Below are 23,760 nucleotides of genomic sequence, written 5' to 3'. Positions count from 1 at the left end.
TTTAGTTAAAATATTGATCATAAATTGATCTCGTAGGTTTTATGAAAAAAACCAAATAATTTACCATCATTGAACGTATGTTGAGATAGCCATGTGGGTTCATCCCAGTCGTCAAATTGGAGTCTTCTATTGGTATCAATTTCGTCTACGGAAAGCATAGTATGCGATTCTGAATCAGTTACATCAAAGATCTCTGTCACTTGCACTTTGTTATTATCGTCCATATAATAATACGCTAGTACAGCATCTTGATCTGTATTTGTCTATATTGATGCAATTTATGAAATTTAATCTTTTAAATCATATATTTTAAATATATTTTAATACACTTATTGTTGAATACATACTTGGAAAATATTTTCCAAAGTATCATCCACTGTTGATGTGAGATCATCCATATTTATTACACAACTCGATTTGCTCGAGTCTGTCCACGATGGTTGCCTAAAATATAATATGTTAATAATGATGACATCATACAATCAAAATATAAGCCAATGCAATTATCTGTTACTTACCGTTCGTTGTATTGGACAGACAAATTTAGATTTTTTTGTTTTTTATATAAAATATCTGTCTCCTCTATATTCTCTACATTATAAACAGCTGGAAAAATTTGAGAATATTGATTGAGAATTACTCTGCCAATGCATAATAAATTAATTCACTTGCACTTTAAGCAATATCAACTTTTACATATTTCATGTTTCATATATTATGCATGCTTAATATATTGTATTACGTATATTATAGTTTTAAAATTCTCTCTTTCTCTTAGATTATCAAAAATCCAAAATATACTTACTCGGATCATATTCCACGATGTTGAAGTGACACTTGATAGTTTGAGGCAATGGCTGAACATAGATGTTGATCTTTGGAAACATTATACTCAATTGTTCTAAGAAAAATTTAGTTAATTCCACTAGATTATTCCTCATCTTCGGAATACTCATAATAAATCTGAAATAGAAAAAATACATTTTACAGTTAATTATGTACGCATACAAAGCAAAAGTTATTTTGAAATATTATAGCTAATTATTACAAAAACAAATCGCTCGTCTGCGAAAATATTCCTATTTAAATATTTTGTACAATTTTTATCTACATACTTTAGAAATATTCTACAATTTTTCGCATCTCTATTTGCAAAATAAAATCGCAAGTCATTTAAGAATTCTTGTTATAGTATCTTTTTCATGAAGGGTGAATAAAAATTTTTAAGTGGCAATGCGACAAAATATATTTAAGATTAAAAATAAAATTTCAGGCAACATATATTTTTGACGAAAAAGAAAATTTCGTGAACACAGTTGGTGCATTACAAGATAAAGAAGACATTAAGCCTGAAAATTTGATGTGCTTACCGGGAGCGTGTTAAATGCTTAGGATGAGTAAGCGCTCGTTGCGGGATATGTAGAACATTTCCGACTACTTTGTATTCCAAAGTGCGAGTTTCTATCTTGTTACCAATCAGACTACCAACGACATGCATGATGTTAAATATACAATATCACAAGCAATAATTATGGTTTGTGAAATTGCATCTTGATTAATAGAATGTATGGCATGCAATATATAACGCACTGTAACTTATGCAGTGAAATAAAAGATAGTAAAACTTGAAATTAATAAACTATTTTAAAGAATAGTAAACTTATATAAAATTTGATTGTTATATTTATTAATAAAAAATATTAATTCACTGAAACAAATTTTTGATCGAACGAGATGGTATGCAACATCCATATTAGATCCAAAATTAATATAATGTTACACACGCGCGCGCGCCTTAAAAGCTAAATTGTTTCGTGTATGTACTTCGTTAAGCGGATGCATTTATGTATACATACATAATACATATTTAAATAGTTATTTACTTTGTGATGGTGGCGTACATTACATCTGCCGGTATCGTATAAGGTAAACTCAACAACGATAAAAGTTTCATACTACGGTGTTTGAACAACCAATTAACAAGTCCCTTATTGGCGGAGTCTATGGCATCCTGGAATATTGTCATAACAGTCTCAGGCAAATTAGCTACCAATGCTTCCTAAAAATAATATAGATTCTCTTATGCATATATGTACATAATAATATAAAAATAAAATCAATAATTTAAAAAAAATTATCAAAATCAAAAGAATACAAAAATTTAAGATTGATTAACATTGATTAATAGGGATAAAATTGAATTTTAATTTCGATACAAATAATATATAGAGAGTGAATGATATTATCGATTAAAAATATTATTACATCGTGAGCCTTACCTGTCTATGCATCTTACATTCTAGACATTCCGGGTCATATTCCACGCTATCATCGATTGTTTCCTTAACTGTATATGTCGATTGTACCGCGAGACATCTCGTGCAGTTTAGCATATTGTTACGATGTAAAAACCTCAATGCATCATCGAATCCTTGCTTACACATATTCGAGAGAGTCTATAAAATTCAAAAGAATGTAAAATTATATCTGTTGCATTTAAGATAATTGTAATATCAAAAAGTACAGCTAAGGTTTTGGTTTTACCTCTGTTTTTGGCGGAAAAAATATTTTCGTGAACCTATATATATTTTGTCTAGAGAGCTCTATGCTTGTATTGGCAAGATTGATCTACAAAATATAGATGAGCAATAATTAAAATCGAGATAATCAAACAGAGACATGCTCATTAACATGATTGCACGTACCGTCAGAATTTTTTTTTAAGAAAGAAATTAGTTTATTGACACGCGCAAGCGGCGAGTACGTACGTGAAAAAGTTGAGACGAGATATCCCTGGGACAGATATCGCTTTCTCCGCAGAATGGACTAACGGTAATAGTATTTTCGTCAAGCGTAGGAAGATTATCGCTGAAACCACCGTCCATGTATCTGAGGCCGTGAAATCGCGGTGGCAGCAAACCGGAAAAAAACGGTACAAACGAAGTAGCTAGTAGAGCCTGTACAAAAAAAGAAAATATTAAATATAAAATAGTAAAAATTTTTAGATATAAACGGTTTCCTTTTGGAATTATTACAATTTATATTAAAAAAATCGATTTACAATCAATTGATAAAATTTCCCCCAAATAATAAAAATTATTTTTAATTTAGAATAATATTTTGTTTTAAAAATTTATCTAACAAATACGAATAAGCTTATTATCAAACTGTCTAATTTACAATAGATCTTTTCTTACAGCAGCACGAATTACTATAATACAAATAATAGCTGAATTTTCTTACTTGCATTAAATCTTCCTTGGAATTGAATTGCGAGACGATCACGTTCTTCCCGTCATATACTCTCGTTAAAGAAATGTGCAATTTGCCATTTACACGAATATGAGCATCGTCCGGTAGAAACTAAAATAAAAACAACATCCGTTTTGAATTATATTATAATAACAAGAGATTTTAATAATCTTCTTTTTCTTACTTTTCGCAAATTCTCCAACAAAAAGTGTTGTACATCGAAGGATGGACTGAACGGTCCGAGTGTGTGTTGTCGCGCTTCGCCTGCCAGACGTAATACATTGCTAGTTACCTCTCCTGAAAAAAAGAAATAACAAAACGATCATGTGAACGAATCGAAGCAAGGCTAATTGAGATTATTATTCGTAAAACACTAATGTAGTTAACATTCGATCGCTGGCAAAAGATTTATTCCATGATGATAAAACTTGTAAGTACACACAAAGAGACAAGTTTTATTAATTATTAAATTTCAAATTTAACAAAGTCGATTTTATATATAAATGTTTACCCGTATATTTAATTCAATGATCGAAATGTAATTTTTAATAGATTTAAAAAAGGGAACACTCAATGTAAGATTAAGATCGATGAGATATTTATAAGATAATGTTAGCAGTGCTTATCGATAAAGCGTCAAGTAAATAAAGAGGATTTTGAAAAAATCATATTCAAAGTTTTAGAAATTATGTTCCAATTATGTTCTTATATATATATATTTTTATTAGTACAAGTATTTATAAAGCATCTTATTTTACCAAAGATTAATTAGTCTTTATTGAGTGTATATCTTCAAAATCAATCTGTTTATTAGATAAGCATAAAAAAATATATGAACATCGTAAAATGCGAATTATATGATTCATTCTTTTGACGATCAATATCGCTAATAAAATATGCTATTTATTTCAGCTGCATTTGTTAATCTTTCTGAAGACTTTTTAATACAATATCATTGATAATATATATATATATATTTAGAAAACATATCGAATCAATATGATAATTGAAAACTGATTAAAAAAAATTAATTTATAAGAAAATAATGCCCCGAAATAAAATTGAAATAGCCAAAAATATGCAAAATTACTAGAAGCAACGTCTTCGATTTTGGCGGAGAGACAATGTTCGAAGATTTATCGAAATATTTAGCGAAATATTCGAAGATTATACAAAGAATGCTGTTTTTCGAAACAAGACGAGTTTTTCATGCCAATGACGTTATCGCGTATATCGTGATATCTGCAATGAGTCAATAAATGAAGATGTGTGTCTATTAAATTTATTCAACATGTTACGATAACGCGCTATCTTCCTTTCCATCTCTACTTGGCATTTGCTTCAAAATAAAATTAGAAACGAGTGTACGTCAGAAAAGAAAGAGCGATAGGAAGAGAGAAATATAAAAATATCGTTGTTGCTTCCGCGATAATTTTTTTTTTAAATAATGCTTCGCAATCTCTCTCTCTCTCTCTCTTTCTCTTTTATATGATTCTCTCAATGAAATAACCGCTACGAAAGTCGCAGAATATCCGCAATGATGCCTACAACAAAGAGATCTTGCAAAGCTGTAATTATGTCGAGAAATTAATTAAATACGATACATATGGTATGCAGAGTATACTTAGTGAAATTATAAATATTTAAAACAGAATACATATATCTGTTCGTTGCGCAAAAATCTACAGAAGAAAGTGAAGATAACAACAATTGTTCCAATTTAAAAATAAAACGAGCGATTAGATAACGATAACTTTTCTTCAAGATCAACTTTTATTATTTTGTTTATCTCGTATTTTTTCCCATATGTTGTGCACAATAGAGACGTTCAAACGTTATTGCTCTCAAAACGCAACGTTTCGTACTCGAGTATTTTTTTAATTTAAACTTGTACATAAATTTCAGTTCTCGTTCACTTATGCAAAGCTGTTGCGTAATGACGTTTTCCTGTCGATAAGCACGCGCGTTGCGTAAGATTCGTGTAATGTTTACGTTTAAAACGCGACTATTTTAGCGAGTTTGATCTCGAGTCATAAAAGAATGCGCAGCCTCTCGCTCCTGGAACGCAATACGGATTTTGAATTTCTCGATACCCAAACAAACGTCATAGGCTACAGAGGAGCTGATTACGAACGAAGGAACAAATAAATAATCGCCCGAGGTTATCAGATGATGTGCAAACATTAAGCGGTCGCCAAGAGAGTACGCGAACACGTCAGCGTATATATCGCTAGCTTAGAGAACCGATAGAAACAGCAATGCTTTGTTCGCCGTATCTCATCCCCGGTTATAGATATACCAACACGAATGAGAAGATCCCTGACGTCACGGGGATGACAGGCCGCGGGATGAGATTTGCCTTGGCGTTTTACGCCGCGCGAATAATTACGCAGCTTGGTGAGATGAAGGAAAAGCGGCGAGACGCATATATCTTCTTTCAAGATGAAGACGGAAGTTTTCGTAAATAGCTAGATAAATGACGATGTTCGTCGACGTTAATTGAACGATAAGAATAATCGGCAGCTAACTAAACAAAATGATTTCCGGTAATATTCAACAAGGTGGAAGTAAATATTTATTCAGTTTCTGAAAATAATAAAATCTTGAAAGGCGCACGTATTGCAAATCGGGACGTCTTTATTTTATATTTTTCGATTATCAAGATAATGCGACGATTATGAATGATAAATATAATTATAAAAATTAATAATACGCAAGATATATTGAATTACAAGAAATACACTATCACAAATGCCACTACGCGTGGGAATGAATAAATAAGAGAATTGAATAATGAATGAAAAAAGAGGAGGAGAGAATGAGCGGGGATTGAATCGTATATTATATATGGCATGAAAGCCAATGCACTCGTGAACTTATGGACACATTCACCGTTGGTGAGACCGTTATTTCACATCGATAAATGATATCTCGCTAGTCACATTATATATATCTTTTAAATCTGCCGTGTATTGATGATCGAAACTACCCGGGATTTTGTCCTGAATTATGGAGAAATTTTCCAATAATAATTCAAATCCACTTAGATCTAGCTATGAAAAAAATATTTTCAAATATCGGACAATGAAATAATTTATTTTATACAGACAAAAATCATGATGTATACATATAATTCAATTTTAAAATCCCGCATGAGGGAAAGAGAGATAATATGTATGCATCTTTATTAATATTTCGTAAGAAAAACATTATTTTTTTTAAATGAAAATTTGATTAAAAAAAAAATAATAATAATTTGCAGAAATAAATTTAAATGCACGTGGGATCGAAGTGCATCGATAAACGTTGCAAATCTAATCTTTCTGATCAACTGATGCCAACAAATAATTTTTAAATTAAACGCTTTCACGATCCGGCGTGAATTTACGGCGAAATTTATATATATATATTGTATATTTGTCGATACATTCGCCAAGATAGTCGGAAGACACGTCGAATGCATGCGCAAAGTTCATCATCGCCATGTGAACAATGGCAGCTAGCAACCTGCAATTACGTATCGAGTCGATCAACCTGCGTGCAAAGATACTGACTTTTAGACTTTAGACATTAATCCTTCAATAAACGTCATTCGAATATACGATGTCCTTGGCTCACACGATCCATGTATATTATCGATATCAAAAAAAAAGAGAAGGAACATACAATATCTTCGCGAAGGCACTATATTAAGGTACCATTTACATGGTAGCATCGAGCGTCTACACAGAAATCATTGCGCAGAAATCTGAATGAGATAGATTCCATCTTCTTGCTGCTAATAGCACGATGAATGATATGAATTCGATCGAGATAAAAGGAATTATGTTCTGATACACATTATTAATACTGAAAATTGTTATTTATTTACATTATACACAATAGGTATTATTAAATAAACGTTACTATCCCCTAGCAGAATATTAGAATTTAATCAAGGATTGAGGGATGTGATTTGCATAATTTTTTTTCCCTGTACATTTATAACATACCGCCCCTTTAAATCATTTCCTACTTTTAACAATAGTTTTTCAAATTGTGTCATTTTGTCATTTGTGAATCTCTTTTTGTGTCTTATTTATTTGAATATTTCAACCATCCAAAATCTCTTGCTGCATTTGTATTTTTATTTTAATTCAATTTACGCTGCCAGAGTAGTAACGTTTTATAATATATTTTTTATTAATAATAATAACACACACACACACACACACACACACATACACACACACACGCATATCTGTTATATAATAAAATAAACGAAATAAATATAATTCTGGGCAACAATATTCTGCGCAGACGCTTAACGCTCGACGCTGCCATGTAAAGGCACCTTTATATTGTATTTCGTAATCACAGTCATATTATATCGATCGATCATGCGTCATTCTTTGAAATCTGTAATTGTGATGAAGAAAGAAATGAGCGATTAATCCGTCAACTCAAGCAAGAAAGCGATACGATTAAAAACATATATATAATATTGACTTTACAATTACATATAAGAAATATATTACGGTTAAATAAATTGCAGTCCAATCTTTATATTTGTAAATTAACATTTTCTTTATATTTTTTTCTATAAGGAAATATATTGATAAAGAATGGCTGAAATATGCGTGTCAAGTTAAATATTTCGTTGCCTCAGCCCTTTTCCGTAATTCCACCTGACATTAAAACGTACCCGCGAAACACTTAGTGGTTTTCGCACTGTCGACATTGACCGACTTTAATTTCGCGTCATTTTACAGATAAAAACGATTAATATTCCTGTTTCCTGTATTCCAGATCTCGCTTATTTATCTCGAACAAGATTTTTTTCTATCCTTCACGGATCATAATCGATATAAATATCATAGGATAATAATCTTGTTTTTATCAAGATGCGAATGGTCAAGTAATCGGATCATTGATAATTGCCTCTATCGCGATATGCAGATAAGCCTCGGGTATAAACAAATTTTGAAACTCTATCACTGAAACAATATCTAACAACTCTGACGTTATACTTGGAATTTCCGTGTATATCTTGCATATCTCAACGCGTCGCAAATAATAAAAAGATTTTTCTTGAGTTTGATTTTAATTTTAATTTTAATTGTGATTTTAATTTTAATTTTGATTTTAATTTTAATTCTAATTTTAATTTCAATTTTGATTTTAAGTTTAGTTTTAGTTTTAATTTTAAGGTTAATGAATTAATTAATTTCAAGTTTTAAGTTTTAAGTTTCAAGCTTTAATTTAATTTTAATTTTAATTTTAATTTCAATTTTGATTGTAATTTTAATTTTAATTTAATTTAATTATAATTTCAAGGTTGAGTTTTGATTTGAGGATTTTAAATATGTTAAATTTTAAGAAATTTTAAGAATGTTTGACCATTAATTTATGGTGAAAACACAAAAGAAACACAAGACACAAACAAACAAAAACAGAATAACAAATGTAAAAACTAGGAGAGATCCAAAGCTGCAAGGCACGGATTAATAAATATAAATAAAAATAATAAAAGATTTTCTCGCAATTCTCACTGATAACGAGGACACTCGTTCAATCTTACTGTTAGTTTAGATTTTTAGATAATTAGAGTATATCGCTAAATCGATGAACTGTATTACTTTCGATCAATATCGTCGAGATTGCGTAACGCGATGAAAAATCAAATGGCTATTATTTACATCGATCGTATAATTATATTTCACGCAATAAACGTGCAATAGTAACCTAGTTTCAGTGACATCGATGCGCATATCTAGGCGAGAGAGCCGACAAGAGATAGCATCCAACCCTTTCACCAATGTTTATTCTTCGATTCGCGTCACTTGACCATGATTTTGATCTACGTTTGAGAATTACGAAAACATATTTGTCGATATCGACTAGCTTGTTACATTATGACACATAACGTTATACGATACAGCCTGATCTTGTTTCTGCAACGTGATTTAAAATCTGTGACAATGAAACGCAAAAAGGCAAACTAGAGATTGAATAATTTTCAGCGTTTTAATATCTAAAAGAATCGAGTTTTAAAATTAATCCACTTGTTTAAATTTCTAACTTCTATTTTTATTGATACCGACTAAAATATCGCATATCTCGCGAAATCATTATCTTAAAGATTATTACGATTTTTGGGAGAAAAATTTATTTTCTTTTACAGCGACTTTTTTCACGTTAAATATCCACGTATACATCTATATCATTAGTGCAAAAAAAAAAAAAAAAAAAAAAAATTGAACTACATTGTAAATAATTTTCTTAAAAACAATTATTTTTTTCTACTGATTGATTTGTCTCGTTATTCTGTACATAAAAGTATTACGATAAGATTATCGAAAACTGAATATTTTACGAAATATTTTATTTTTTATATCAAAATATGTCAGATTAAAATATAAAATAACTCAAAAAGTACGTAATGAAAAAATACTTTATTATAGTATTTTGGAAAGCTCTCGACGTAAGCTACAAGAATATGCAATAAAAAATAGGGGGTTCCATTTAAGAAATTAAAGGTGCCCTTGACTTGACCTTAACGATGCCATCCAAGGTCAAACCAATGACACCAACTTATGTTCCCCTCAAAACCATACAATTTTTGTTGGAAACATTTTTCTCTAAAATGCTTAATTTTTGAAAGAAAAGGGGTGTACGGGTGGTCTAGGATACCCTGTATATGAGTATTTTAATAATTTTAAAAATACTATCTCTCTTGGATCTTTCCACAGTTATGCATGTATCAAAAGTCGAGTGGGATCCGCATACGAAATAATAAATCGAAGCTGTTATAAACAAGCAAGCGAGACAGCTGTGTTTTAACACGTGCGTACTAAAGTCTACCGAGTTAATTCTCGGATGGGTACACGTCATCCCAGCAACCTCCTCCTCTCGAGTGAATATGCATTAACTATGTTTCTGACAAAATGAGATATGTACATGTAACTGTAATTCATCTCGATTTCACAATTATGACTTAAGCGAGACGACGAAATGCCACAATGCTTGACCTCGTCATTATGATCGTATTCATCGAAAATGATTCATGCGAGCTCGCTCGCTGCATTATTATACGAAATACGCAAAAAAATACTTATGTAAATTTTCGCTTCCGGATCACTTGAACAAAATATGATTAATTATTTTAATTTTCGCCTCTATTCTATTTTTCAAATTATGATAACGTCGACAAAACTCTTTCGATACAAAATAATAAATCTATGATATAAATAAAAAGAAAACTTAAAAATAAATGTAAATAAAAATCTAAAATAATATTAAAATTATATATATATATATATATAGAGAGAGAGAGAGAGAGAGAGAAAACTCTTATTTTGTTTTACGTTATTCTATATATGTCTATCTTTATTGTAAAAGAAAGGAGCAAAAGATTAAACTCAGATCTTCAGTAAAAAAAAAAAAAAAAAGTTTATATCAATGCGCTCATTCACGTTACATTTATGTGGATTCGTAGTATATACATAATACAAAACAACGTACGAGATACCAGAACACAGGCGTGCATGTATTTATTTCGTCTTTTATGATAATAAGGACGACAACGCGTCAATAACTATGCGGAAAAACAGAACATTCCTCGCGTGATGATAAACTTCGCATTACAATATTCATATATTAGCTGCGTTGGCCTTCGCGTGACCCGTTAATAAAGACTGTTATTAGGTAATAACAGACTTTTACGCAATATACAATATTTGCAAATGATTTTAGGATTTTTGAAAGCGTGGCCAGCGCGATAAGTCGCTCATCGATCGAATTTCTAAAAGTTCGATCACATATTTGGGCAACGGAGATTATCACAATGTAATCATTAGAATTCTCGTCCTTACGAGTTGTTAGCGACGAATAAGAGAATACCCTCCCTCCCCCCTTCCCCCACTCCCCCTCCTCGTACTTCTTATTATTGCGAAGTTAAATAAAATGTATGAAAAACAAATTTCTTCCATTTGACGAATCTTGAAGAAAAGATATAAAATTTAGATTTTTCACAAATTTAGGCTTGTAAGGTAAATTAAAAAAAAAAAAAAAAATCCTTATCAATTTCAAATAGCCGTTACCGCAACGATGATCGATACTCTTTTCAATCTTAATCGTATATTTCGATTATCTGTCTCTCTTTTAAAGACGTGAGGATTTTAAAAAATTTTTTTAATTTTTAATTTTTTACAAATCAATTCGACTATTGTATTTATCGTACTTGCGATAAACAAGCCGGCAATTTTAACGGCGTTATTGAAAATGTCATTCGTGTATTAAATAGAAACGACGATGCGCGATGGTGCGTACAATCGAATGATAGATAAGGAGAGAGGGCGAGGCGTTACAAATTTGTGCGTCGCGCGCTAATTAGTTCGCGGTTGCTCTTATTATCGCGGTTGAATATTATCGGAATAATAAATTCATTCGTCCATTTCACTAACTCTCTCATTGTAAAATAACATGCAATTTGATGTAATTCCCAGCATGCGCACGCGCATTGTTCAGATAATTATGAAATTATTCGATATTAATGTCTGCATATAATTGACTCGTTAAATAATTTTGCGCTTTTTCAAATGCATTTTATATTTCTCTCCTTCGGTAAGTCTCTTACTATAGTATAATATTTACAAGTATTATTAATTTTTCAAATGTAAAAAGCTCAATTATCAGGAAAATATCTTTTAATATCTCGTCAAATGGTAAATATTGGAAAGGGGCTTGAATCTTCTTAAAGTATTTCATTTTCTGATGCGAAATAACAGATCGCAGCTACAGTAATTTTTAATGATTTCTGCAGAAAATGCGATATAAATAGAGAAAAATATTTGAGTTTCTAGCTGAGAAAGAAGAAAGAAACACGTGTGCCATATGTTACAAGCGAAAAAGGAAACAATGGATACTTTGATATTCTTGTAAAAGAAAGAAGATGACTAATAGAAATGTCAAAGAGATATCCGAAAGAAGAAATTCCCCCAAAAAGATACCACAATATTACTTACAATTTTGTAAAGCAAAAGGGATCGAACAATGTAAGTCTGTAAATTGAAAAATCATCGGACAATAAAAAGTATACCAAGTATCCCAAAAAAGGATCTATTGGGTTGAATGGAAAGTTCGTGCCGTTTTTTGCTAACAGATGAAGACCGAAAAAAAACGGCGCGAACTTTCCGTTAAACCTAATACAAAAAAAAAAAAAAAAAAAAAAATTTGTTTTAAATAAGCTAATAAGCGCGAATAAAGATATACATGTAATATATATGAAATGAAAATAATATTGACGTAAGCGTACCACATTGGACTTAAACTTCTAAATTATTATTTATAAATTATTTTATTTTGACAGATCAGCCTCAGGCAAATCAATTTGGCCGAACTCGCGTAAAAAAAAAAAAAATCACGATAAAAAAGAAAAAGAGATCGAACAGGTAATATCAGCGTAGGTCTTCAATTTTACCTGCTAATTTCTACACGTGGCTTCTCTCAGTAAAATTATATATATATATATATATATATATATATATATATAAACTTTACGTCATCGAACAGGAGAAAAAGACGGAATTCACTCACCGAGAGGCAGGTCGCAAAGCAAGGAACACGCGGCGATAGCACCCGCGGACGCGCCGCTTATTTTATTCAGCAGCAAATGTGGCGCGTACTTTTTGAAACAGACCGCCACACCGACGTGGTAAATGCCGAGGAAGCCGCAGCCAGCGAACGATAGATTCATGTCGTCGTCCTCTTGGTCCTCGTTATTCTATATCCTAATAACGGCGTCGATGCTGTCCGCTGTCCCTCGTGTCGATTTATCCTACCTGTCTTCTCGATCCTCTCATCGCCAAGAATCGCCGTCTACGATAGATTTTACTACACGTTACGACGAATCACGCGATGTAAACAAAGCGAAATGCGAAAAAGAAATCGGAAACCTGACTCGTCCGTCACTTCCGTTCGACGGGCGTGAAAAAGAATGTTTCTTTGATGTTTAAATTCTGCGCCACGTATATATATCTCGTATATCACACAGTGTCCTCGTTATTTATATCGTCGCTTGCGAGAGCGATGCACGTGCTATGATGATTGACCGTATTCTGACGTACGGGCAACAGAACAGCTGTTTGTTCCTGATTAAAATCCCGTGCGCGCTGTGCGCGAAAAACGAAGAGAGGAACAGACACACACACACACACGCACGCACGCACGCACACACATACATGGACGACATATATACAGACGCGGAAACACATCGACGCCAGCAGCGATAACATTCTATGAGTGACGTAAGCATTCACACGTGACGTTCATCGCGCGACTGGTCAGCGTCGGTGGTGTGGTTCGTTTGTCACGCCCACAGATTTCTATTATATTATATATAATATATAATAGATAATAAAGTAGATAACAAATCTATGATCACGCTTTTGGCGTGACGCATATCTGATGCTTCATAAAGCATATACTATTAATTAAAAACAAAGCATAGTCTCACTATATAAATATATTATATATAATATTTACGTATATACGTATATGTATATATTAATATAATATTAATATTTATCATGCATAATCTCACATAACACTTTAAATCGACAATCATTCAACAAGTACACGAATTTTGATGTCTTGTTTCATTCGAATATAACGAATCGACCGAGGCGTAATAATTGACACTTTCTAGTACTTCTCGTGCACGCAAGATGGCGTTATATCTCTCGGATGGTAAAAAAGGTCGCGGCTTTTTTCTTATTTATTTCATCGCGAGTCACTCCGCGTTGTTTCGTAACCTTACCGCGTCTTGTGCGCTGAAGCATTATTATTCCGCGTTTATAGCTTTCTCTAAATATTCTAATCGATCCGTCTTTTGCTGTTACCCCCGCGTAGTAAGGTTACTGTAATCTGCTTACGCCAGGTGTCTCCGCGATGTTCCTGATCCGCCGAGTTTTACGTCAAACATTGCCGACCGGACGACGTCGTGCGTTTGGTCGATATCGAGGTAATGGGATATATCCGTGTCGTGTAAAATAAACGCGACCAACACCGACAAACACTGGAAGACGATGACGACGGGGCGGCTTCGACTTGTGCGTCGCGGCGAACCGAAAAACTGAGACATATACATATACTCGACGGCGCTGCTCGCGACGCTGTCTAGTTGTCCGGTGGTCGAGAGGAACGGGATCGGTACGCTCGTTCGTCGCGTCGCGAATTAAAAAACGCACGATTGTCGCGGAGAGGAGCCTTACGACGGTGCCGCGCGTAAGGTCAACCCCGGCGGCGGCTCAGTCCTCGCGTATCGTCGTACGTGTGTGCGCGCGTGTGCGATATGCCGGCGCCCCACTCCCTCGTGCACGAGAACCGCTGGTCCTTGGAAACTAACCCCTCGCGTCCCCGACTAAGGGTCGTTCATGCCGTCGTCGTTTACGTTACTATATGCATTAGCTACGCATAAACGCAAGGTGAGACGGTCTAGCCTTTTTTTTTCTTTTTTTTTTTTTTTGTATCTAGTATTTATACCTACGTATATATAAAACGATTTATTTTTGTGCGCACTCCGAAGATCGATCAGCGTGGACGGCGAATGCTTTTCGATTTCTCTCTCTTTCTCTTTCTCTGTCTCTGTCGGTAGAAAGACATATTCCCAAGGGTGAGTCGCGTTGCGTCAACCCTTTTAATGTCGAAATAACGAAAAGAAAGGAATAGGTGTACCTTGTACCTGATAGACTCCTGATTTTCTTCAGTGAAAATGCGTAGAAAGAGAATTAGTTAGTAAATTTCTTGTTAATTTCGTAGTATATGATGTGTAATTAATTAGTATCCTTGGATTAATTTAGTTTGAAATGGAATTTGTAATTGATGATTTTAATTAATGAGAAAAGACATTAATATAATTTCTTGTTATTCAGATATAGTGCATTAAAGTAAACAAGATCGCGATAAAATAAACAAAATTGCTATATTGTACATGGAATTTATGTTGCGCTTGCAGAAGAAAAAATATCAAAACTCGAGAAAGGGAGAGAGAGAGAGAGAGAGAGAGAGATAATCTCTTTTTAAAAAAATTAAAAAATGATCAGATTTATATATAATTAAATTTATTAAATCAATTGACACAGATACTCTCTTAGTGATTTGTGTTATACTTAGCAAAGAATTTATTAATTATAATAAAGATCATTAAATATTATTTATTTGAAAAAAAATTTGATCTATTCGTGGGTGGAGTAATATATATAAAAATTCACATCAAACATAATAAAATTATCTTAATTTTAATTAATTTTCTATTTAGTCAAGAGAGTCACTCAAGTTTTAGCTAACTTTAACTAATGTTAAAGAAAACGTAGATATGAATTTTATATCTAAAAATCTAAATCAATACAATTTATAATATATAAATAATGCTAATATATAATATATAAAAAAGTGCTGCTACAAGTAATAAAAGTTTTCTCTGTCATATCTGGATACATACTTACTTTTTAATTTAAGTAGAAAGTATCTTATTGCACATTCACTGTTTCCTCCCTCTTTTAAGACATAAATATATATATATAGAAACTATAAAAAAATTTAGCTGGAAAGCGTCACACCTATTGTATTCTGGACAACAACGCATGATTTAGCACAATTTATACACATCACGGCATAGTTCTCTCTTATTACTGACTCGAATACGAAATCGCGTGTTGATATGCTGCTCGTCTCAAGGAAATTCAGAATCAGAATGAATAAACGAGATGAGAAATGTTGGTCTTTTAATTCAAAATAAATATACGTAGGAGCTTTTAAACTCTGAAGCAGGTTTTCTTGCTTGTTATAATTATGCAAAACAATTGCGAATGATAAAAGAATGGTCCCATTATTGTATCAACACACGATAGATTAGTTCTTTTTGCCATACATTAGCAATTTATATATTATCATTAGAATTATAATCTAGAAAGAAAATGATAATAAAATTTAATAAATACAATATATACATTATTAGATTAATGTTTATCATTTTGTTATTACAATCTGCTTTAAATAAAGTAAAAAATTTGAAATTGCTTAAGAAACATATTTTGATATTCTTTTGTTGGTTGTAGGATGTACGCACTGCAGATGCAGACTGCCTGCCAGGGTGAGGGCACTGGTGAGCCCGATGATCCCAGCAATCTTCATCAGGAACCAGCACGACCTGCTGCGCAAGATTGTAGTTCTTTCGATATTATTAGAGCCACGCAGGTAATTTCAGCGATTAAATTAAAGAGCTTATCTTCAAACTATTCTAAATTCATTTTAAAAAATAATTGAAATTGTATTATACAAATATAGAAATAAGTATGTTATACTTTAATGTATTTTTTTGAACTGTGGATTTAACGGAAATGAGTTTTTCAATTTTAAACTAATCATGTGCATGATCAAAGTGTATGATTAGTTTTTTTATTTAAAACTAAGTAGGATAATGTCTTTGTAGTATGGAGCATTGGATCGAGTGACAGAATTGGTGGAAGCTGGTGCAGACGTGAATGAGCCAGATTCGGAAACCGTAACGCTGCTCCACTGGGCTGCCATAAACAATCGAAAAGATATAGTTAAGTATCTTATTGCAAAGGGAGCTGTAGTTGATGCAGTTGGTGGCGAATTGGCTTCTACGCCATTGCATTGGGCTACAAGGTGAGTACTTTGACAAACATTTTGTTCATGTTATTTAATAAATTGATTTAAACGAGAATAATAGAAGATTTTAGAAATAAACCATAATCTTTATTTTTTTGTAATATAAATGTCTAAAAAATTTAAATAAAACAAAGTTAGTTCTAATTGTGCTTCTAGGCAGGGTCATCTTTCTACAGTCGTCATATTGATGAGAGCAGGTGCTGATCCAACCTTGAGGGACTCCGAAGGTTTCTCATGCATACATCTGGCAGCTCAATTTGGTCACACAGCCATTGTCGCTTATCTGGTAGCGAAAGGCGTGAATCCGAATATGCCGGATAGAAGCGCTATGACACCTCTTATGTGGAGTGCTTACAAAGTCAACAGGTACATAGAGTACTGTGTTATTACGATACAAGCAATGCTGTTTCTTTAATAGAAAAACGCTTTATTGGTTACTTTAAAGTCTTTCCTTTTACAGCTTAGATCCAACGCGACTGCTGTTGACTCTAGGTGCGTCGCATTCACTCACCGACAATCTGCACGGTAACACGGCGCTGCATTGGGCCATTATAGCGAAAAATAACACGGCGATATCTACTCTAGTGCAACACGGGGCTTCGTTAGATTTGCCCAATTTCCAAAACGAGACCCCGTTGACGCTGCTGGGCCCGCACATCGGCGCCGCGTGGCTAGGCCACAAAATTAGTCAGGAGATTAAAGAAAAGCAAGGTCGTACGAGAACATGGTGTAGAGATAAGGTAAGGATAATGTGCCATAAGTATGTTACAATATATATAAGCTTGGAATAAAAGTGATCTCTTAGTTGAGGATATTTTCTTACTGTTAACTGTAGAGTTAACTGCAGAATAAAGTAGATACACTTTTCAGTTTTTTTTATATATAAGTGCATTATCTCATTATTCATTTTTTCTTGTAGAGAGTCCGTTGGTATTGCATGGTCAGTACGCCATTTATAGCATTTTATGTGATCGGCATGATTCTACAGATCGGATGGGATTATTTACTAAAACTAGGTGCCTTTATCACCCTTTATATAGCGGTGTATCTAATGAACCATTTCGTGTTCGACGAACGGCTGTTCCACATATTACCAATGTCGATTTATTTGGCAACCAAGGTGAGTTGATCATGCGATATGTTCTAGATAAACCGAGGACATTTATGTACGATTAGTTTCTGATAAGCTGCTAAGCATGATAAGTAACATGCTGATAAGGAGATAAGATAGTATGATGTAATGTGTAAAATACAAATACAAATAATATAAATTTAAAATAAAATTATATTAATAATATAATGAGAAACTTCAACTAATACTTAAATATAAATTATATTTTATTTGATACAATATATAATTATTATTAATATTTGAGCAAGATAATAATACATTTAAATAAGATAACACACATTAAGAAGCGCAATAATTGCTTACAAGTTGTTAGTATTTTATCATTTATAATTTATAGATATACCTGCATTCTATGTGTGATATATTTTGTTGGAACATATTTATGCATGTTTTAGTACAAATTTTTGTGCAATTTATTATATACAGATTTTAATTATGGATTGTATATATATATATATATTTTTTTTTTTAGATGTGGATATATGTTACATGGATATTTTGGCTCGGTGTCCATGCAGCGTGGTATTTATGGTTATTATTGGTCGGCGGTTCTGTTCCTCTCTGGATATGCTTCCTACAGTCTTGGCGAGGTGATCCCGGAATCATCACGGCCACTCACGAGGACAAATTAAATGTACTTTTTATTATTTCTATTTGCAAAACTATTCAATGTGCATGAAAAATTAAATGAGTCTTCATCTGCAGACGATAATCGAATTGGCCGAATCCGGTGGTTTCGAGCCACAATGGTTCTGTAGTAGCTGTTTAGTCAGAAGACCGATGAGATCTAAACATTGTTCCACATGCGACCGTTGTGTAGCGCGATTCGATCATCATTGTCCATGGGTTAACAACTGCATTGGTAAATAAATACCAACATCATGATAATCTTTTCAGTTTTCTCTATATTGTTTTATTATTATTTATTTTTTCTTTTTATTTTGATAGCAAGTTGTACATCTTTTTTCACTTTTCTTCTTATCCATTTTATTCTGTCTGTTCTCTTCATTTCATTGTGTGAAGATTAATAAATTATACACACACACGAGAAAAAATAAAATACATAATGCTAAACAATAGACTAATTGCATCATTTGCAGGTGCACATAATCACAAGTATTTCCTTGGATTTCTTGCATCTTTGCTTGGGTTGTGCATCGTTATTTTATCCGCCAGTGTACAGTATTGGCAATTTGAATGTTGGTCAAATTTGACGAACGGTCATAGTGCGGACAACTATTTGGTAGCCGCAGCTACCTGCGACGCTTGGGTAATGTGGGTAGCAGCCAACACGTCTCTTCATTCTTTCTGGGTCGGAACTCTATTGGCGTGTCAATGTTATCAGGTAAAATGCGATTCTAATTTTATAAAATGTACATCTTAAGTAAATTAAGACCAATGAAGGAACCATCATCTTAATAGTCAAAAAATGATTATTATGATTATTTTTACTTATTTTCACAGATTATGGTCTTGGGAATGACAACGAATGAACGAATGAATGCTGGTCGTTACAAACATTTCAAACAAGGGAATCCGTTCCATCGCGGAGCTCTGCAAAACGCCGCAGATTTTTGCAATTTTAGCTTCTGCGGGGTAAAAGCGAAACCTAGCTCGGACTGGTTACACAGCTTCGATCTCAAGCAAAGCATCGAAAAGTTACCTTTACTTGCGCAGAAAGATAACTTTCAGTACGTTTAGAATAAAAGAACATTGAAACGAAACAGTATTGCGTTATGGCAGCCGTGAGAAGCTAATTGTACACACATCCACACATGCACCATATCATTTATGCCTGACTTCTCGGGTCACCAAAGAGTTGCCGCAAACACGTAAGTGACTTTCCAATACGGCAGTAATTACGCATATATACGGATATTTCGTTCTATAAGTAGGTCTACTGTACAATAGTCGTTAAATAACAATTTCTCGACTTGTATATCGTGAAAGACTTACATTTTGCAAAAAGTGCGTATGCCTGTGCTCTATTTAAAGATATCGTTGAGTGATGAAACAATTGAATTGCACAAATGTTTCTTCAATTCATCAATTAACCCTCTTTATTGCCCAAATTAAGTGATAAGATGTATTTTTAAAGATATGAAAGATTGAATTTCTATATTATAATTTTAAAACTATAATAGCCGATAAATGAAGAAAAATACATAAAGAGGAGAAATAATTTTTCAATTTGGAAATTAAAAAATTAATCTGTAATTTGGACAATTTTGGCAGTGGAGGGTTAATATAATTATCTCAACTGGTTGTTTTGCAGATTATATCATCCTTTTTATATTTTGAACATTCTTTATCTAATTATTAAAATAACAATTCTCTTTATAGTAGATGCGTATTGTAAATATTAATCATTTGTCTTAAATCGCGTTTATTTACTGATATTTGCTGACCATTCCACATTTGGATTCAATATTATAATCCATGGATAGCAATTGATGATTTAGATATCAAATCATCTTTTTCAAGAAGTAAACGTATTTAGAGTTTGAAAGTATGTAATATCCAATGAATAAATGTATAAAGCTCTGATGCTCGCTCTTTTTTTTACAAGTATATATGTATGGTAATTTAATTTGTACAATTATTGCATAGTTACAGTTATCTCATCCATTATTTTATGAAGGAATAATTGAAAGTTTGTGGTTTTTTTTTATATGAACATTTGAGGAATGTCTATATCCATGCATCTATATCCTGATAAATTCAAATAATTTGTAATTAAAAAAATAAATGCACATAACATGTGTAAAACATAAATAAAAATTTTTCATACAAGAATTATATATAATTAAAAAAATATATATGTATACACAATGTACTGCAAAGATTAAAAATCGTATAAGATGCAAAAAAATTAAACATTAAAAATGTGGCCTATATGATATCACGCTATAAATGTGTATAAATTATGCAAATTAGAATGCATAAAAAAAATCAAATACTGTGCAGTAGATTTATAGCCAAAAGTGAAAACTACATAACAGTTATTTACATTGTTTACTCTATTGTTCGTATTTGTAAGAGACTCTCTACCTGACTTAAGTGCCATGTTATGCTTCTTGAAATGCATTTACGTATACTCGATAATACAAAACTTCTGTTGAGATCAATTATTATATCGGTTATTATGACTATAATGTAGTTTTTATCATGGTAATGCGATATGATCACGATACTTGCAATCACAAATCAATATTACAAAAATTATTTGTAATATTTATTTAAGGAACTGTTGTAGCATATAATATATATCAAGCATATCTTGTCAAAAAAATTTAGGTCACAAAAATCGCTTTTTATATATTAAACAAAGAGTGAGTTTAAAATATTGTTACGGAATAAAGAAATTATTTAATAAGAAATGCTCTGTTTACGCGTGCGAATATTGTATTTAGTATTTACACTTCGAACTGATAATTCTTCCAAATTGTGTGTACAGATTATTGCAAAAATAATGAAATAATACTGCTTGTACATTCCAAAATCGATGGTAGCATTTTATAATGAGGATGACGATAGAGTAAACATCCAATTTTTATATTATATTAGAACATTTTTTTATTTTTCTTAAATAAGTCTTGAGTGATGGAATATTATTATTATTGCAAGTATTATTTCTTTAGATGCGCTCACGGAGATGGAAACCTTGTTGAAAGAGTGATGTAAAATAGTTATTGAATTTAGTTTTAATTCCTTTTAATTGTAAAACAAATCTTTTTAGATATAGAAAAGTATATTAGTTTTATTTTTTACCTGGCATAAAGTATTTCAGAAATTATCTTTCTTTTAGAAAATAACTTAACTATATAATGACTGCATATTGCTATCGTCAAGACTTTTTATGACGCTAACATTGAAGTCATTATCATGCATTATATTATAAAACGTGAAATAAATTATAAAGAGTTTTCAGAATCTAATCAATTATCAAAGAGAAGAAAAAAGATGTGATATTAATAGATATAAAATGTAAATCTATATTCTTGTATGAGTTTGATTACTCTCTGGTATCATGATTCTGATTTCTGTGAGTGCATGAAATGAAAGCGAATCGATCAAAAATTGAGTATTTGCATAATATAGCTTTGTGTGATTTTTTTAAGTATAATACATACATATTTAGTTTGTTACGGAATTTTTTTTGTTCTAAGAACGTATCGTAACGATGAGATGACGTGCTATGATGAAATCACATATGCGTTTTAATACTGATTGTACAACAAAGTTTCTTCAAATCCATATTTTAATATAACTACTCATTTGTATGTAAATATTATTATACATTTCATTTGACGCGTCTATAAATAATTATATCAGTTTTATTTCAATGATTTAGATTTAGAAGAATATGCGTCTTCAAAATCATTGTCATATACGTTCAACTCTAGATTCGAGATTTACCAATTATGTCATATTATAATATTATAGTTGATATAAGTTTTCACATCCAACGACTTCTTGTACAGAACGATAAGGGACACTTGTGTACAAAATGTTGAAACATACAGATAGTTTTAATATATATACACCCCTGAACTAGCAATTACACACACAATTATTACAAAACGAGTACTCCATGTCAATGTTATTAGCAAAGAGATATATGTATAAATATTATATAAAAAAATATAACAGTATAAAAGAGTATATAATATATTGATTGAACTACAACATCAATATATTATCAGATAATTATGTTCATCCAAGACATTATTTCGCGTAGGACTGAATTCAATTTTTACATACTTTTTATTTCACAATCTAGTCCAACTGAGATTTATAGAAAAATATTGTTAACTGCGTTGTGTGATTATTTCGTTCATTCGAAAGGTTTAATTGTCTTGAGTAAGATGTATTATCCTAACTTCCTGTATGTACTATATAATACTTGAAAATCGGGATCGATATAATTTCGCTGAATTCAAATATGGAAAGCGGGATGGGAATATGGTAATAATCTTGTTCTCTCTCCTAGTTCGCGCATAAATGAGACGCTAGGATTGGCGTTTTTTGTTCAATTTTTCTAGTAAATTATACCGATCTCTGTTTCTCCTGTCTCGCAAATCGTAAGTATCGATATATATATATATATATATATATATTGTTAAGCAAGCGAAACAGAACGATAAAAAAATGATGTTTTTACAGCCAAAGGATATAGAGTCGTAATGAATGTTATTTAATACACGTACGCACGTTTCTATATATCCTTTCTTTAAACTCTATAAGAATAATTCATAGTTTTTAAGATTTTAAGAGATATATCTTATACAAGAAAAAAAAGATTCCGAGGTATATAAAATTGTAATTCACATACGACACCTTTCCCATTATTGTGATTTGCGAGATAATACGAAAACAACATGTATAACACGCATACATTGAATGTTCGAATTGCTGTTAAATTTTTAACGAATTATAACACAATGTATTCGCACATGATGATACGTCATTTACTGTCTGTATAATTGTCCTATTCTACTTCCAAGCTTTATCTGATGTAAATAAGAGTCTAAAGTGTATCTATTTCACTCTAGAGAAAAACTTTGAAAGAAAACTATATATATATATATACATATATTAAAAGATGTAATAATTTTTGGTATATCATTTAGAGAAAACAATGTCGTATAGCCGCAAGAGAGGAATAAAAACAGTATGCAGCACATAAAGTATGTCTAACT

The 23,760-nt window shown here is 31.9% G+C and overlaps 2 protein-coding genes across 8 annotated transcripts in view; one reads left to right on the top strand and one right to left on the bottom strand.

The window, feature by feature from the left end:
* Positions 1 to 14,521, bottom strand: part of LOC138937264 (1-acylglycerol-3-phosphate O-acyltransferase Pnpla3-like) — a 16,384-nt gene extending 1,863 nt beyond the window's left edge. The window contains exons 1-13 of one of the 4 annotated variants that reach the window (XM_070303325.1): positions 14,166 to 14,521; positions 12,829 to 13,110; positions 3,437 to 3,549; positions 3,244 to 3,363; positions 2,769 to 2,957; positions 2,545 to 2,628; positions 2,280 to 2,456; positions 1,884 to 2,059; positions 1,371 to 1,481; positions 806 to 963; positions 519 to 606; positions 348 to 444; positions 65 to 263 (exon numbers count right to left, since the gene is read on the bottom strand). In XM_070303325.1, the coding sequence (XP_070159426.1) occupies positions 65 to 263; positions 348 to 444; positions 519 to 606; positions 806 to 963; positions 1,371 to 1,481; positions 1,884 to 2,059; positions 2,280 to 2,456; positions 2,545 to 2,628; positions 2,769 to 2,957; positions 3,244 to 3,363; positions 3,437 to 3,549; positions 12,829 to 12,988 (1,672 nt within the window). In that variant the 5' untranslated portion in view covers positions 12,989 to 13,110; positions 14,166 to 14,521. Of the gene's footprint in view, positions 1 to 64; positions 264 to 347; positions 445 to 518; positions 607 to 805; positions 964 to 1,370; positions 1,482 to 1,883; positions 2,060 to 2,279; positions 2,457 to 2,544; positions 2,629 to 2,768; positions 2,958 to 3,243; positions 3,364 to 3,436; positions 3,550 to 12,828; positions 13,111 to 13,187; positions 13,414 to 14,165 lie in introns of those variants that run through there. The other 3 variants (XM_070303327.1, XM_070303324.1, XM_070303326.1) reach the window with 3 other exon arrangements.
* On the top strand, positions 14,055 to 23,760 carry Hip14 (palmitoyltransferase Hip14). Of its 4 annotated transcripts, none has more exons than XM_070303329.1 (10): positions 14,055 to 14,717; positions 16,350 to 16,488; positions 16,724 to 16,923; positions 17,065 to 17,292; positions 17,387 to 17,666; positions 17,846 to 18,046; positions 18,531 to 18,692; positions 18,764 to 18,920; positions 19,159 to 19,403; positions 19,523 to 23,760. In XM_070303329.1, exons 2-10 carry the CDS (start codon positions 16,351 to 16,353, stop codon positions 19,757 to 19,759), a joined length of 1,848 nt encoding a protein of 615 aa, XP_070159430.1. In that variant the 5' UTR covers positions 14,055 to 14,717; position 16,350; the 3' UTR covers positions 19,760 to 23,760. The 4 variants fall into 4 exon arrangements, with proteins under 4 accessions (XP_070159430.1, XP_070159429.1, XP_070159432.1 ...); XM_070303328.1 differs by having other exon boundaries at positions 17,372 to 17,666; XM_070303331.1 differs by having other exon boundaries at positions 14,056 to 14,717; positions 17,083 to 17,292; positions 19,523 to 23,759.

Source organism: Polyergus mexicanus, unplaced genomic scaffold (genome assembly GCF_030449975.1).
Source record: "Polyergus mexicanus isolate NDT 795.1 unplaced genomic scaffold, iyPolMexi1.0 SCAF_10, whole genome shotgun sequence".
Taxonomy (NCBI): Eukaryota; Metazoa; Arthropoda; class Insecta; order Hymenoptera; family Formicidae; genus Polyergus; species Polyergus mexicanus.
This window is presented reverse-complemented; position numbering and strand designations above follow the sequence as displayed.

Coding starts and splice junctions, on each gene's coding strand:
- Hip14 (XM_070303328.1), top strand. CDS start 16,351: ATGTACGCACTGCAGATGCAGACTGCCTGCCAGGGTGAGGGCACTGGT. Junction 16,924..17,064: donor CCATTGCATTGGGCTACAAG/GTGAGTACTTTG, acceptor AAACAAAGTTAG/TTCTAATTGTGCTTCTAGGC. Junction 18,921..19,158: donor ATGGGTTAACAACTGCATTG/GTAAATAAATAC, acceptor CATCATTTGCAG/GTGCACATAATCACAAGTAT.